The sequence below is a fragment of the Acyrthosiphon pisum genome, chromosome A2, assembly GCF_005508785.2.
Source record: "Acyrthosiphon pisum isolate AL4f chromosome A2, pea_aphid_22Mar2018_4r6ur, whole genome shotgun sequence".
NCBI lineage: Eukaryota > Metazoa > Arthropoda > Insecta > Hemiptera > Aphididae > Acyrthosiphon > Acyrthosiphon pisum.
This window is the reverse complement of record NC_042495.1, coordinates 78,718,235-78,736,202: the sequence shown is the minus strand read 5'-3', so window position 1 is coordinate 78,736,202 and position 17,968 is coordinate 78,718,235. Positions and strand designations below refer to the sequence as shown.

At 30.9% G+C, this 17,968-nt stretch overlaps 2 protein-coding genes across 6 annotated transcripts in view; one reads left to right on the top strand and one right to left on the bottom strand.

Moving 5' to 3' along the window:
* Window positions 1–9,426: 9,426 nt before the first annotated feature.
* LOC100573496 (zinc finger protein 525) lies at window positions 9,427–15,433 on the bottom strand. 2 transcript variants are annotated; one of them, XM_003247555.4, is made up of 4 exons: window positions 15,123–15,433; window positions 14,983–15,052; window positions 14,632–14,784; window positions 9,427–10,319 (listed from the first exon to the last, which is right to left on the bottom strand). In XM_003247555.4, exons 2-4 carry the CDS (start codon window positions 15,012–15,014, stop codon window positions 9,689–9,691), a joined length of 816 nt encoding a protein of 271 aa, XP_003247603.1. In that variant the 5' UTR covers window positions 15,015–15,052; window positions 15,123–15,433; the 3' UTR covers window positions 9,427–9,688. The 2 variants fall into 2 exon arrangements, with proteins under 2 accessions (XP_003247603.1, XP_008187568.1); XM_008189346.3 differs by having other exon boundaries at window positions 15,140–15,433.
* A 140-nt stretch (window positions 15,434–15,573) lies between these two features.
* Ptcd1 (pentatricopeptide repeat domain 1) overlaps window positions 15,574–17,968 on the top strand; it is a 6,293-nt gene continuing 3,898 nt past the window's right edge. The window contains exons 1-6 of one of the 4 annotated variants that reach the window (XM_029488926.1): window positions 15,851–15,990; window positions 16,076–16,139; window positions 16,234–16,569; window positions 16,643–16,783; window positions 16,858–17,029; window positions 17,166–17,314. In XM_029488926.1, coding sequence (XP_029344786.1) covers window positions 16,234–16,569; window positions 16,643–16,783; window positions 16,858–17,029; window positions 17,166–17,314 — 798 coding nt within the window. In that variant the 5' untranslated portion in view covers window positions 15,851–15,990; window positions 16,076–16,139. Of the gene's footprint in view, window positions 16,140–16,233; window positions 16,570–16,642; window positions 16,784–16,857; window positions 17,030–17,165; window positions 17,315–17,968 lie in introns of all 4 variants that reach the window. The other 3 variants (NM_001160381.1, XM_029488927.1, XM_003247559.4) reach the window with 3 other exon arrangements.

Below are 17,968 nucleotides of genomic sequence, written 5' to 3'. Positions count from 1 at the left end.
AAAAAAAAATAAAAAAAAAAACACACATCATTGTAAAATCAATACATTCATCGTTCCACTCAGAATCTAAAAAATGTGTGGAATGTGAAATGAACGGAAATTATTATTAAAAAAGTTATGACAGCTCGAATTTTTAATGAGCTATTTAGTTTGTCTATTGATTACTAATTAAGTTTCTAACAAAATTGTCTTCTGTATAAATTTCAAGTTTGTATTATTCAATCACGTAACTACAGTGTATTAATAACATTATTCTCCAACATTTTGAATCCATTCTGGATGGATTAAGGTTTACTAATCACTTTAAAAAATCATAATAGATAGTAATTTTAACAACATTTATTGAATGTGGCTTATTGTTTTTCATTCATGATTCATGGCCCCGATAATCTTTAAAAACTTTAAACAAACATTTTTCCATGATTCAATGTACCCAATTAGAGTTAAAAGAAAATCATAATAATAATTCAAAAAGTTGAACGATAATACATTGGTATTGAAATTATACAGATTACGGGTCCAGCATTTTATATTACATAAATAATATAAAATCTGTTCAAACATCTAACAATTACCTATAAAAATAATTGGCCCTATAAATAAAATTAAAGCGTCAAATGGGTCTCAGAAAATGTAATGTTATAGGCCTTAGGCAAAATGGTTCAGACAAAACTCTCTCTATTATAATTTATAACCATTACCTAAAATATTTTAGCAAATACCGGATTAAAACAAATGATACGCCTATATAATATGTGTCATCAATCATGATTGTTTAAGTATTATGTATGTATTGAGTTTTAATAGACATTTTAAGAAACTATCATACAATTACCTTTTTTTTTTAAAAAATAACTTAAATCTTAATAATACCTGCAATTATTTTTGATTGATTCATGATTATCAACCGAACATATTATTTTCTTCGCGGATACAGTACAGGCACATCTTTTATGCAGATCCATTATTTTGTGAATCGTGAATGAAAAAATCCAACCTAAAACCACTCAAAATTTATCAAAATTTATCTTAAAAATATAATCGTTTGGAAAAATTTTAAATGTTGAATATTCTAGATATTTTAATCCAATGTTTATTTTTTAAATAAATACTATTCTATCTTTCTATAACAACAAAAAGCAGGTTTTAATCAAAAGTTATTTATTACCAAAGAAACAAATCTACTTATATAATATGTATCTACCTATGTCTGGGCGAACTCGGATGGCGTATTCATTAGGAAATTTGAAGGTGAACAATTAATAAAACTTCATTCAGTCGATGATGTCCACAAATTAGATATTGAAAATAAAATCGGCCACCTTAAAGCTCAGAAAAATTAATTCACAATTAAATATTTATTAACAATTAATATAAGTAAGTATAGTAGTATTGTAATAACATATATTTTTAATTCATGGTTCTAGATAAATATATTATAAACGATATAAATAGTTTAAATCATATTAGTACAAAGTATATTGAAGATTTGTCTAGCTTTAATTATGGTATCGATAATATAAATGTTCTTGCTCTAAATATTCGTAGTATTTTTGCGAACTTTGACGAATTAGTTTTATTATTAAATTCAAACAATTCTAATTTTGATATAATTGTTCTTACTGAAACTTGGCTATTATATGACTTTAAATTTGAGCTGAATGAGCTGAAAATAATATTATAAATTCACTTGGTATAATAAATAAGAATGATGGGGTAACCGTATTTATTAAAAATGCACTTAAATTAATTAATATTACGTATAATATGATAACTGATTGTAACTCCATTGAAATCTCCCTTGATATAGATAATACATTTATTAATATTATAGGTATATATAGATCTCCTAATAGTAATATTGATAACTTTTTTGAAAGTTTAAATAACTATCTCGAACACTTAGATGATCATAATAAACGTTTTATTATCGCTGGTGATATGAATATTAATATTATGGACACATATTTATCTAATGATTATCTTAACATAATGGCAAGTAATAATTTTATCTCTTACATAAATAACTTTACGCGTGTAACAAATACAACAAAATCTTGCATTGATCACATATTTACTAAAAACATAGATATGCATTACATGAACGCATTTATTCTGGAATGCAGTATAACTGATCATCATGGAACGATAATCCAATTTAACCATCAATTAAACCCTACCAGTACACATAATAATAAGAACAATGAAAAGAATAATAGAGTAAATATAAAGTTCATAAATGAGACTAATGATAAGGTAAATTGGATTAAAATTTTAAATACCGATAATATCGATGTTGCTATGAATTGCTTCCTACATAAAATAGAAGAAATAATACAAAATGCTTCATATAATATAGCATTTAATAATTCAAATAAATTAAATAAGCTTAAAGCATGGACAACCAAAAGCTTAGTGATCTCTATAAAATGTCCAAAAAATTATTATTAAGTCCATTTGATTTTAATTTAAAAATGAAGTACATAAAATATAGAAATTTACTTACTACTTTAATAATTAAAGCAAAAAAAAATGCATTGTCAAGCATTTTTTAAAAAATATAAATACAACCCTAAAAAAATATGGCAACTTACCAATGAGATTGCAGGTAAACCAATAAGCAAAAATATAATTATAAATGAAATTAAAAATAATGATTACATATTAAAAGATAGTATAGATATTGCAAATGAATTTAATAAATATTTTATTAATGTAGGTAATGAAATTGAAAATAATATACTAAAAAATAATTTTAAGAAAGAAAGCTGGAATAATCTAAATTCTAAATGTCATGTAAGAGATTCAATTTTTCTAACTCCTATTACTCGTGACGAAATAATAAAATATATAAAAAAAATTAAAGACCACTCTACATTTGTTGAATAAGGAATCACAAACTTTATACTTCAAAATATTGCTGATAGTTTGTCCCTCCCTCTAATGATATTATTTAATTTATCTATGTCTTCTGGCACATATCCAACTTATTTTAAAAAATGTATGGTTACTCCTATTCATAAACAGGGAGATAAACTATTGTGTAGTAATTATAGACCAATCTCCCTATCATTAACCTTGTCTAAAAATTATGAAAAATGTATTAAATATAGAATTATATCATTTCTAGACAAAAACACATTTTTTTCTAATAATCAATTTGGGTTTCTAAAGGGAAAATCTACAAGAGATGCCCATTTTTTTCTTAATAAGTATGTGCATGAACATCTTGACCAAAATAATAAAGTATTAGGTATATTCCTAGATATTAAGAAAGCATTTGATTGTGTGAACCACCAGTTATTACTTAAGTTTATTTTTTTTTTCCTTTCCTTTTTCTTTTTATATCCTGTATACAAAATTTCTTCCAGAAGGAGTGTTTCGATTTTAACATATAGTACCTTATCTTTTAGCAAATTGGATCAAGATGGTACTTTAGAGAGGTCATTTTTCGATTTTCTTAATAGTTATTTAATGCCACGGGAAAAACCACCGGAAAATTACAAAAAAACGCTAAAAATGGGATTTTAATTTGTAACGCTTTGTATATCACCATAGAAACGAATAAAAAATTATCATATTTTAATATTAATTCGACATAAAATAAATAATAACAAAATATAAAATATCCAGACTGACAAACCGTCTCCGCTCAGAATCGTTTTTCTTATACAATGATATTATATCATTGAATTCAAATCTAATACAACCATTATACAATGACCCACTTGTAATCTACTGTACAGCAGAGCGACATCCACTTACCTGCTTTTTTATCATTGTCGTCATCAGTAACACAATAATCATTGTAATTTTCTCTGGTTTCGCGGATACTGAGTCTGCAAATCATTTATACAACGACCACCAATAAATCATATATCGTTCACAATTCGGTGAGTACTTATTTATTTGGTTCCGTTTATAATACCTACCTCTCTGTTAGATAGTCCGAACTGACTAGAGTCAATAAGAATTGAGCGTACGGTGATAATTGCAATATCATCTGTATCATTATTGGCATCATTCGTCATTAGCGTAAGTCCGCCAGCAACCATTGTGCGTTGTGTGAGTGGCCGCCCAGGTCGTCCAGGTGCAATAAGCTGTAGATCGGCCAACCGCATATAACTCCACCTCAGTCATTGATGCGTGGACATTCTGAATCGTTCAATGGATATCGTGGCAACCGGACATACTTCCGTAGCATAAGTTAGTTGTAAGATTATATCCAATTGTTGTGAACTCTGTGGTCATTGCACCATACCGATTCGATCACAGAGAGACCCCCACCATATACTTAAACTGCATAATCCTATTTCCCATTGTATAAAGTGTATCCTTCACTCCTTCGCGTGTCGGTGCGTTACAGTTCCTTCGTGCCCATGGTCGCGTCATTGTTGCCCCCCCCCCAAGTCAAATCGTTGGGCTGTGTGTTGGATTGCCTATATCTTGGAAATAGGCATTGTCATACTGACGCGTTAGAAACCAACGTACACGCATTTTTAGTTGCCTACCCTTGACGCCTTCAATCTTTTCGGTAGATACAATTACTATAAGTTAAATCTATTGAATGGTCCTTCACAATTATCGATTACCCTACACACAACCATCGACCAAATTTTATTAGATGTCAACGCGGATCCGTCGGTTCAAAATTTTAAAAGGACCTCTCTACATTGTGTTATCAAAAAATTGGATTTTGTATTTACAAAAAGAAAAAGGTGTAGTGTACTGACCGAGAAAGAAGATCTAATCGTTTGGCGTCGTCAGTATTTATACGACGTCCAGAAATATTGAGCTGAAGGTCGAACTATATATTATCTGGACGAGACATGGTTAAATGCCGGTGATTGTGTCGATCGTGTTTGGAAGGACAATACGGTTCTCTCCAAACATGAAGCTTTCAACAAAGGCCTCACAACTGGTCTACCAAACCCATCAGGTAAAGGGAAACGATTCATAGTACTACACATCGGGTCGGAGAATGGTTTTCTGCAAGGTGGTCTACTATGTTTCATTTCCAAAAAAAATACCGGAGATCACCATGACGAGATGAATGGGGCTAACTTCAAAGAGTGGTTTGAGTCCATTATCCCTCTACTCGATCCAAATTCCATTATCGTCATGGATGATGCTCCGTACTATTCGGTAGAAACAGACAAATATCCAACTACCTGTTGGAAAAAAGCAGCTACATTGGAGTGGCTCATTTCGAAAGATGTTGTTCGCGAACGACTGTTGTCGTCATTGTTGAAGCCCGAAGGACAACGGACACACCGTACTTCGATTGCCACCGTACCATTGCCAATTCAATCCCATTGAATTGGTATGGGCGATGGTAAAAGGATACGTGAAGCAGAACAACACCACTTTCAAAATCGACAATGTTCGCCAACTGCTAAATACAGCGATTGAAAGGGTTACACCCCAAAATTGGAAACATTTTATAAAGCACGTAATTGAAGAAGAGGACACAATATGGAAAGCGGACGATATCATGGATGATATAATAGATGCGATAGAACCTTGTATTATGACCATAACAGGAGAAACATCATCAACAGATTTTTCGGACTAATTAATTTATATTTTTTATTACGCTTTATGTTTTTCATAAATTTTTATTTTCTTTTTGTTTATTATTAAAATAAAGTTTTAATCATTAAATTACAGGAATTTGTTTTTACGTACCTATAACATTAGGTGATAAAAAAAAATAGGGATTGAAAATTGAACAAAAGAAATTGGTGTTGTACCGATAGCGTGCACTGACGTATAAAAAAATGGTGATACGTATGTGATTATGTGGCGTGCGAGTGACGGTACGGAAAAATATATCACGACGTACCGCTCCGCACTCCATCTGTTTCAGAGTATACAATGCAATTTAAGTTATGTGTTCATGACACTGGTCTATGATAGACTAATTGCGTCGCTCAGCCGTCGCGCCGCGTTCTAGGCCATGCTCGTAGTGAAGCCACGCCCTTGCGTACAACTCGGCCGCCGACTCCCGATCTTATTTGGAATAGAGTATAGTTTGCCTTCAATTTTGATTTGGAAATGTCTGTCGGTCAGAAAGGAGGTAATGATGGAGATAAGGTCGCTGGGCACTTCAAGGTCGATAAGTTTGCTAATGAGGTCGTCGTGCCAAACCTTGTCGAAGACTTTTTCCACGTCGAGCCGAATTCAGCAGTTTTCCTTTTTTTGTTGAGGTTGAAAGATATATCGTCGACTACGCTGAGTAATTGGGTGGTGGTACTGTGAGAGCTTCTAAAGCCGTGTTGGTCAGGACGGATTTGGGAGGTGGTGAAGATCTTAAGTCTGGTGAGCAGTAATTTCTCCAGAATCTTGGACATTGTATTGAGCAGTGATATCGGGCGATGATTGGCTGGGTTTGTGACATCCTTGCCTGACTTGGGAATGGTGATGACGATGGCATGCTTCCACTGCAGAGGAAAGTAACCAACACGTTTGCGACAGTTGAAAATTCGACATATGTGAGTGATGGTTTTGCGACCTCAGTGTTTAGGGGCGCTGTTGCTGATGCCGTCTAGACCCAGAGCACGCCGACTAGGGAGCGTCTTGATTGCGTTCCAAAATTCTGAAGGAGTGAAGTATGAAGTAGTGGTGAGAGGAAGTGAGAGCTGGTGAATAAGTTTGTTGTGGACTGATGAGTTAATTTGGTCGTTTACCGGAGGGGAACGAAATTGTACTTCCAGAGATTCTGCAAGAAGAGCGGCCTTGTGCTCTGGATCGAAAGTGAGGTTGCCTGCTGTGTCCTTGAGAGGGCGAGATGGTGGAGGTTTACGAAGCAGTGCCCGATTGAGTTTGAAGAAGCGAGACCAGGCGTTGGGACCTTCGTTCAGAGAGCCGAGGAGATTGCTCCATTGATTGTTACTATGTTCTGCCATGAGTTGTTTAACTCCAGTGGTTTGGTGATTGAAGGTTTTGGCGTCCGGATCCCTGGATCTTTGCCAGCGAGATCGTAGGCAAACGTTTGAGATTAATTTCGAACTGCAGCTGTTTGGGCAGAGCTCTGGAGCCTTCTTGATATGCAGATGGAGAGGTGTGGGTGGTTATGCCATGCGACATGGTTGACGTTAGATTTTAGATCGCTGAATCAATGGAGCTAATGGATGAGCCATTGGATGGTGAGCGGGTGACGGAGTCCATGAACAGCTGGAATGCGGCCCAATCGGTGACGTGTTTAGATGCGGGGAGCACGAGGATGCCATGGTTGAGTGGAGTTCGAGTACAACTGGAGTGTGGTCTGAAGAGAGGTCAGATGATAGGTTTTCGATGTGATGGTGAATGTTGTTGGCTTTAATGATGGCGATGTCTAAGATGCCTGGAGACAGTTGGGGGTGTTTGGGTAGTGTGTTGGAGTGATTGGAGAAGCGACTGTTAGGTCATTTCTAGAGTTTATGAAACTGGCTAGAGTGTTGCCGGCCGTGTTGATCCTCCTACTGAACCATAGCTGGTGTTTGCTGTTCAAGTCACCTACTATGATGGCGTTGTAGGTAGTGTCCAGTAAAGCAGTGAGATCGGATGGAAGAATTATGTTGGTCGGTCTTTTGTATGCAGCAACCAGGCGGAGAACAGAGTTGTTGACTTGTATGTGCACCGTGGTGTGTTCTAAGGATGTGGTTTGAACGGTGATGAGGTGGTGAGTGTACCTTTTGTGCACGAGTATGGCGGTGCCGCCTCCAACCGAGTGACCGGGGATCTGAGGGCGATTTGAGGTGTATGTGAAGAAGTTTGGAATGTTGATAGAGCGTTGACCAGTGAGGTGGGTCTCGTTGAGAAGCAAGATGTCAATTTTTTGTTGTTGAACGAAGTCTATGAGTTCAAGGCGCCTCCGGGTGACGCCTTGGCAATTCCAGAATCATATGCGGGTGTTATTCATGTTGAAGGCTAGTGAGAATGAGTGGCAGAATGGTCAGCGGGGCGATGAGGGCGTCTTTCACCTTCATTTTGTTAGAGGCAAGATTGGAAATGATGGAAGTGAGTTGAGAGGCCAAGGATACTGAGTCAGTGGAGACTGCAGTGTCATTTGAGGTTGTGGAGGCGTATGTGCTGAGGTTGGCAGGAAAAGCTTGACTGGTCGGTGGATTCGTGAGGGCAGAAGAAAGTGGGTTGACTGATGGAGATGATGATTGAGTGACTATTTTTGAAGTGTTGGGTCTATTGGGACGTCTTCTATCCTTTTCTTGAATAAGCGAAGGACAGTTCTTATAGTTTGCAGTGTGGGAACCGAGACAGTTGGCGCACGTAGGTGGTTCTTCGAGGGTCTTTGGGCAGTTTTTGGCCAAGTGACCCTGGGCGTATTTGACACTCCTGGGAGTGTATCCGCAGTGAAGGCTTGAGTGTCCGAACCTCTGGAGGAGAGCATTGGGCAGGGTTGGTAAATTTGTAAGGTTCAATTTTTATGGCCATGTAGAAAAAAGTGTTCGTTGAAAATTTGTTTACTGGAAGGTGAAGAGGCAAGAATCACCACGTGGAGGAGGAATTTTCTAGTTGAATTGGCGAACTGATGTGACGTCGTATCCTTTGGCTTTGAGTTCTTCAAAGACCTCTGATTCAGTGATATCCGAGAGTAAGCCACGGATGACAATTTTTAATGTTCTTTCCTCTGGAGATGGAACAGTGTGGAATTCAGTAACATGATTGTGAAGATATTTTTGAACAGATCTAAATAACTCAAATCAATGCACTGGAGTTTGATGGAGTTGTTGGTAGATGCCTTGGTTTGATTAAATGCTTCATATTTTACTTAAGAGCACGGCTATAGATAGGTATGGTTGCCCATCGACGTATGATTATCATACTTGAAAAGTGTCTACCGAAATGAATCTCTATAATCAGTATTAAAGTCAAATTAAACAGCTGGAAACTTAAGCACTAGCGCTTATATGTCATAGTGGCTATCACGGAACTACAATTTACATTTGAAAGGTAATTGCATTTAGAATCACTACAACAAATAAGCGCTAGAGCGTAAATTTCCAGCTGTTTAATATTGATAATGGAGATTCATTTCGGTAGACACTTCTAGATTCGATGGGCAACCATACTATCTTTAATAGTGCTTAAGAGCTAAAATTTAGGCAGATACCTAACCTTCCTATCAAAAAGCTAAATGTTATGTATTTACAGAAGTTTTAGGGTAATGAACCTGAATTTATGTTCAAACACAATTGTACACACAAAAACTTTAAATCAGAAACCAAAACATCGAAAATATTCATAAATAAAACACATATTAATAATTGAAATGAGATAAAGCATATATACATTAAAATATGATTATTCTTATATAGATTGGAAGGAGTATGGGTATGTCCAAATACGTATTTATGTTAATATCAGCTGAGAAATAATTTAATAATAATCCTTTATTAATCAACATATTATATCAACATATTTTTAGATAATAATATATAACACTGTGAGATAATTTAAATACAAGTTAATTAGAAGTTAAAAGTTTAAAAATAATAATATGTAGTCAACCCAGGCATGTTGATTTACAGGCAATAATAAATACATTTATTATTAAGTCAATAACTTTGAGTAAACTAATATTAATTAATACATGTTTGAAAACATTCAAGAATGGATAACTTTTTAAGCAATATTATTTTCGATAGAATAGTTAAAAATTAAACTTATTGATCAAAATTATCGTATATCAGAAATGAAGTGTCTTTATATGGTTTGTTAAATTAGTTTTCCTTTTAAAAGTCCTATAACAGATGTCACATTTAAACAAATTTACACAGATATAAGTCTTTAAATGCCTGATTAAAATATTTTTGTGATAAAAAGCTTCATCACAGTTATCACATTGATATAGCTTTTTTCCATTATGTGTCCTTAAATGATTCATTAAATGTACTTTTTGAGGAAAGGCTCTCTCACATATTCCACATTTATAAGGCTTTTCACCGGTGTGTATCCTTGAATGAGCCGTTAAATTTGAGTTTTGAGAAAAGGCTTTCTTACAGATTTCACATTTATATGGCAATTCACCGGTATGTATCCTTGAATGAGCCGTGAAATTAGTTTTTAGAGAAAAGGCTTTATCACAGGTTTCACATTTATATGGCTTTTCACCAGTATGTATCCTTGAATGAGTCATTAAATTACATTTTCGAGAAAAGGCTTTCCCACAGATTTCACATATATATGGCAATTTACTAGTATTTGTCCTTTTATAGCTGTTGCTGCTTTGTACATCTATTTTCTCTTTTAAAAAATAATCATTTTCTTCAATTTTTACAAAACATTCCTTTTTTATGTCAATTCTGTATTTCTTTTTTCTAAAAAATAAATAAAATAGGTTATTTTAAAAATATGTTAACTTTTATAAAATAAAGGAAAATAAATATAACTATTGTTATTTAAATTATTAGGAATTTAACACATATTTATCTTATCTTCAGCGAGGTTAATTATTTTTATATTATTCCAATTAGTTTTGTTTATTGTCGTTTTTATTTTTTTATAATCTATATATTTATAAGGTGTGTTATTAATGTTTTTAATTGTTAATGTTATTAATTGTTTTTGCAAAAGGGCGATTAAGTTGTAGAAGTAGTGGATAGTGATTAGTAATCTGTAATAAGGGAGTCTATAGCAGTTGCTTTAATAATATGTTTATGAATGTCTCTAACAAATATATGATTGATACAACTATTATTTATGGGTCGCGTTGGGCAATTGATACATTGGGTGAAATTAAAAGAATTTAGTAAAACTAAATATATTGTTGTAGAGTTTGAAGTATCTAGTAAATTTATGTTAATATTGCCTATTAGGATTAATGTGATACATCTATGGGAGTTAATTATTATTACCTCTATGTTATCAATAAACTTAATTATATTACCATTCGGGGATCTGTAAACCGATAGTATTCCGTATTTTATTTTGTTGAACGTAAATGTTGTAAACAAACAATTTGCATCTAGTATTTTCAATTCTATTGTGTTATGAGATATAATATCATCCCTAATAAATAAAACTAATCCATTAGATTTATATATACTGATATTTGAAATTATATTTTGGTAATTGTTTAGTGAAATATTGTTCTGATTGGTATGTTTCCCAAGCCATACTTCGGCTGTAATTATTATATGATTTATTTGATTAAGTACAGTGTTAAGGCATTCTAATTGAGAAAAGTGGTTTGTAATACTTCTAATATTAAGGAAGAGTATGTTTATGCCAGAGTGATTGTTAGAGCATAATGTGTTAATTTCATCTAATGATTTAATTGTTCTCTTATCTTTATCAATTATATCATAAAGTGTGTTTATAGCGGTCATTAGTGGTAGTTAATGTTGAACTTTGTGCTTTGAGTACCTATATTATGTGATGTGAATCATAGATTATTGTATCCATGGGAAACAATAGATAAGTAATTAATATTAAAATAATTGGATTAATGTATAGTAAAATATGATTTGTAAATAGTTTTTGTATAAAAAGTAAACATAATTAAATATTCTGCATCAACGTAGTAAAATTTACTTAATATTTAAAAAAAAAATATTGTAGCTATTATAGTTTGTTTAAATCTGTACTAGATCTTATTTGTATGATTTTTTAATGTTCATCCTTCTTAACAAGAATGTCCGCATTGTTGATCCATACAAAAATGTAAAGGATTTAATGTAATATGTAGATTTAAAGCAACTGAATAGGTTATTCTTATTATATGCAGGGCCTGTTCTCTTAAAAAATATTTTAAATACTGAATGTTATTTTTATTTTTGTATTTACACATTAGTTTTAGAGTTCTTTTATGTCCTGGTAGTTCTGAAAACCTAATGAATTTTGGTAAAATATTAATGGAATATTTTGTTACAAGCTACAGTGAAATATATAGCCCTCAATTTGTTTCTCATAATGTCCGTGGATTATTGCACATAGTTGACAATTACAGAAAATTTAAATTGATTTTAGAGTGTTCATGTTTTCCTTTCGAGAATTATTTGAAGGTTTTAAAACTAAATTGTTCAAATGCATGAAAAAACACTCAAACAAGTTAATTAACATTACAAGAATCTTATTATTTAACCAACCACAATACTTTTGAAATCTCAAAAAGAAGAAAATTATAAAAAAAAACTTCACATTAATGGACCTTCAGAATTTGAGCACTTAACCTTTCCACATATATGTCGTGATTCTACCACGGAAATATATGGTTTTTTTAGTCAAGCGTTTTGAAACTATTGTTAATTCTTAGCTATAAAATTGAATATTTTATACATTATTAACTAAAAAATAATTACAACATTTTAAATTTGATAAATATTGTCAAAATTCAAAATTTAAATGCATATTAAAAAAAATTGTGCCTATGTATTTTTAATATTTTTTCTGCTAAAGTAACAATATATCAGGAGCTTTGTATTACATTTTCACGCTTTTTGGACCAACAAATAAAATTTTATTGATATTAATAGAAAAAAATCTAAAAAAATTAAAATTTGAAATTGTCAACAGCTGTTATTATTAGCAGCGTATTATTTATTACCTTCTATTTAAATAAATGTATTACCTATGTATAATATGGATTGTATAACAATGACTGTTAAAACGTTTATTAACAAATTTAAAGACATGTATTAGGAATTAGGATGTAGACTATGCATCAAATGTAAAAACGGTGAATATTATGTAAATTTATAAACAATTCTCAATATTATATTCTTTAATATTATTTTAAGTGAGCGTATGAAGTTTTGGGGTAAAATAATATATTATAATATTCTGTAACTAATTAGTAATTACTAAAATGAAAAAAATAATTTTAAATTGTAATTTAATTAATAATGTCATGGTTTTTAGATACATATTAAATTGTAATTTTTAAAAACTATGTCACCCTAAAATATGGTCACCGGTCACCATTGATTGGTAACTAGGAATATGACCACCGTTGTGTGATTCGCATAGATTATAAAGACATGGATAGAACATAACATCTTACCAATTATGAATACAATTTATGGCATACATGAATCAATTGAGGCCAAAAAAGTATACTTATATCGATCATCTTTTTATAGATAAAAATATATAATCATACTGAAGGTGTATCAATACAAAAAAGTTAACAAACGACCTCAGTTTCTTATCTACATTGGACTGCGAAAAACACGTCATAATGAATATGTTACGTCCTATCCCTATAGTATTAAATAATTCGCAGTTTTTTTCAAAACTAGAAAAAATATTAAAAATCAGGAGATAAGGAAATTAAAATGTTGGAACGTCATTATATACAGAAAAACGAGCTCTACAAAATGGCTATATTCAATTTTTTTTAAAACAATTAAATAAAAATGTATATTTTTTAACTTTTTTACCAAAACATTAAAATAAATTTAAACATGAAATGTTTGTAGTTCTTGTCCCTGTGAGTCTTATTTAAAAACCAGAATTATGATATCTTCTTTATTTTAAGAGATATCGCAATGTGTAAATCCTCACAGGACCCCCTGTATAATATATAATTACATGATTGTTTAGAACATAAGGATATCACATTTATTACATTATTAATATTTTAGTTAACTGAAATTTAATATATGAGAAGTCAACAGTAGGTAGGTACACTGCAGTATTACATGATAATATTAATATAATATAACATTAATTGTTATACTGTTTCAGAAGCTTAATTTGAATAAATATAGCATTATACTAAAATATAATTGGGAATGTAATTGTTATTAAGTACCTATTCAAATTAGATTAGTGAATTACTATGACCAAAATAGTAAACAATTGTAATCAGTGTATTTAAATTATCTTAAAATGATTATGTAAGCTTTGCACTTGGGTATAAAAATTCTCAGATTATACCCTTTGTATCGATTATAACTAATAAATAGAAAAAATTTAAATAAAATAAACATAGTTGAATTTATAAGACGTAAGATGAGCACTATTTTGTTAAATAAAAAGTAATATGCCTCTGGCACAGGAGAAATAATTGTAAGCAAATACTTATAATATACACAAAACAAAAAAAAAAACCTGCACTGCATTAAATAAAAATATAGTTTCAGAAAAGTGTTAAATTAAAATAAAGTTTAATGGTGATAATTGACAATATATAAGTTATTCGTTAAGAATTAAGGTAGTAAAGATTATAAAACCATTTTGAGAAGGCTTGTTCTGGAGATGAACCTTATTGTTGTGTTAAAATATTAAATAATTCTAATATGTAAACATAATGCAGTAAATATTATAACTTATGAAAATATTTTTTAGACGTAACTTCCAACTCTACAAGTTTATTTTTTATTCATTATCTGCAGTTGTTAATTAATAAAACCTAACTATACATTGAATAGTTATATCAAGTATTTTTACAAATCTATCATCTACTAGACAATCACAGTTTGATGTAGAAAGGAACGTGATTTTATAAACGATTTACGAACTAAAAATAAACATAAGTTATTAATCATTTTTGTAAGTAGTAACTCTATACCTGGATGGGTTTTTTTTTTCTATTATTTTTCTGTATAATATATATTATTGATCACTTAAGTAAATAGTATCGTTAAATTCCATATTAGGCTTTTAAGTAAAAAATACAATTCTTACCCTGTCTGTAATAATTCATCTTCATTATTATCGTTTTTTTCACCAATAACTTCCTGTTTCACAACTCTGTTAAATAGTTGTTCATAATTTTGGTTTGTTCCGTCAACATTTTTTTCCTGTTTAATAATAATTGGAACTGTCAACACTCCAGAACTGTGTGATAAATGCATAAAAGAAATTTCAAATCAATAATTATTCCGAAGGTAATTACTGTTTAAATCAGACACAATATTGTATTAATTACTTAAATTATAGCGAAAAACCTTAGTTTTATAAAATAGAATAATTTTAAAAAGTAGATTAAATTTTGATATTTTTGTTAATGTTTCACTACCTAGTGTATTTACTTACTTGGCATTTATTGCTGTCCTTAACGGTTCCATTGTAAATATTTTCTACTTCTTATAGTGTTTTTTGATTACTGTGAACACAAGCCATTAAAGTTATAAATATTAATCTGTTACAACTTACAAAGGGTACTAACTACTTACTGTTCATTCACACAAACCTATAATTTTATAAAAGTTGTTCCGACTTCTGACAATTTAAACTGAATGTTGAAATACTAAAAGCTAAATAGTAAATACCAACTTTTAGTAATAAATAAGCTTAATTAATCTATCTTTTATCTAAGAATGTCGAAAGAATTCTCTTAGAGTGTTTGGTTAATGTCACAAAACTCTGCGAGAACAAAATGCTAACGATACTCGATAGGTGCCATTAGACTTAATCTTTTATCTATGCGTATATGTTATCCGTCTCGATGCGGCGTCCAAGCCGTTAGCCGATGCGTAACGCGGACCTCCGCTAAGGGCGGAGGGCGAGACCAACACCTTACAGTGCGAGCGCAGCCCGGGGAGAAACCATGGAACAGTGAACAGCCAGAATCCCTTAGAACCACTAAAAATGCCCGACTCTATACCACTCTATACCGTGATAAGTATATCTTAAACCGTGATAAATACCATAGAACAATAATATTACTGGTCACAGATTTCTATAATAGTATAGTGTAGTATAGAAGTCTGTGTTACTGGTATACCCACAGATATATAAAGTAACTTATAAGTAACTTAAAGTAACTTATAAGTAAGTTACTTTATATATCTGTGGGTATACCTACTGATATCATAAATTTCTTATCAGTGGTATCACTACATCGGAGCTATCTTCACGTTCACATACACTATTATAATTTATACCAATAAATTACCAAGACACATTACCAATATACATTTATACCAAGACAGGCACAGGAGTAGAATATTCAAATTTTTAAACATGACGTGACATGTGTGATGTGAAGGTGTGAAACTTTTGCTTGATTAGATACTCTGTTCACGCCGTTCACGATCGATTGTAAATATTTAATACTAAATTATTATTAAATTTCACTGTGAATGGATCCGATTTGATTCAAAACTTAGTTTAACATAAAATTTAGTTCTTATATAGATAGTTTCAAATCAGATGCGAGTTAAGAATTCCATTAACAAAGAAATTACAATGTATTTATAAACACAATACTTAAATAATGTTTCTCCAAATACTGTGTAGTTTAGTATATAGTTAATAATAAGGATTTATAATTGTTAATTTCAGATGATTGTGTTCAACCGATTTTTACGACAGTTAATTAATATTAAGCCTTTAAGATCAAATTACAATCAGCAATGTTGTAGAAATGCAAGATGTATGTCTACAATCAAAGATTTTCGAAAAAGAACAGAGACATTTTCATTTAATGCTGAGCAGAATACTGATGCTGATGCTGATGTTTTTGGTACATTAACTGATAATACCGAAATCAATCATAAATTGGATCGCTTACCTCCGGAAGATGATGATAAAATAGAATACGATAAAGATGAACAACACAAACGATTACATATTACTGAGTACCACAAAATTATCCAAGAACTCATTAAACAGCATAAAGTATAAAACTATAAAAAATCTAATATTATTTATTTTATCAATCTTCAATATGACCACCAAGTTTTTTTTTTAGATTGCAGATGCAATAGATGTACTTGAAACGAGGATGTTAAAAGATGAAAAAGCAAAGCCAGATTATTATATATATAACTTGTTAATCGGTACTTGTGGTAAAGTCGGTTATGTTCAAAAAGCTTTTCATTTATTTAATCAGGTTTGTTTTATTTGTTATTTGGTACCCAAGATTATTTAATAAATACAATATTTAATTTTTGTTTAAATTATTAGATGAAAAAAAGTGGGATTAAGACTACACCGGCTACATATACTTGTTTATTTAATGCATGTGCTAATTCACCATACAAGGATGATGCATTAAAGAGAGCTAAAAAATTACACAATTTGATGAGTTTAAAATCAATTGAACCTAACATTTTTAACTACCATGCAATGATCAAAGGTATTTAAAACTGCATAGTTATGAGAAACAAAAATCAATTTAATATTTTTATTTAAATACACTGAAATTTCAAGAAGTAAATTTGTTAAAACTGTGCTAAAAAATGTTTGTATTTACTATTCATGTTTATTATTAGCTTTTGGAAGAACAGGAGATTTATTGACCGCATTTTCTTTGGTTGATGAAATGTTGACGAAAAAATATAAATTAAAAGATGAAACATTTAATTTTCTCTTACAAGCTTGTATATCAGATAAAGAAGCTGGTTTTCGTCATGCTTTACTTGTAAGTTTAAATAAATATATGCATTGCTCTAATATTTTCAGTCGTGAAATGTCAAGTTGACATAAGTTGATAACTATACACATTTTAATTGAGTCCTGATAACTAAAAAGAACTGATAACTAAATTATATTTAGGTTCTATAAAATATTTGATCAGTCTTTTTAAGAGTCTTATGGTCCTTCAAAAAGTTGCTCAATGTTATTCAAGCTTTGGGGTCTTCTAAATCCTGGTCCATTCTACATAGGTGGAGAAAGTATTAACTGGTCACCAAAAATTAAATATCTAGGTGTTCCCTAGTTTATCTTGTTGGTATGGTTCAAGTACTAAATTTAATTAGAAATGTTTTATAAACAGTATTTATGTCCTCTTATACTTATTCATTATCACTAGGGCTCGGATTTTGTAGCAAATGCTTCTTTTGAGGGAAGTGTGATAGAAAGATAATTCTTATATATAAATACGTTTTGAATCGTTCTGATTTAATGAAGTAAACTTTTTTTTGCTTTTTTCCACAAAATCTGCTTTTTATTGCTTTTCCCCCGTATTTGGTTATTTTTTCTTGATTTTTACATATTTTTCTTGAAAACTTAGCTTATCTCTATGTATATTATCCGTCTTTGACTATATATATTATTATTACCAGAAATTATAAAA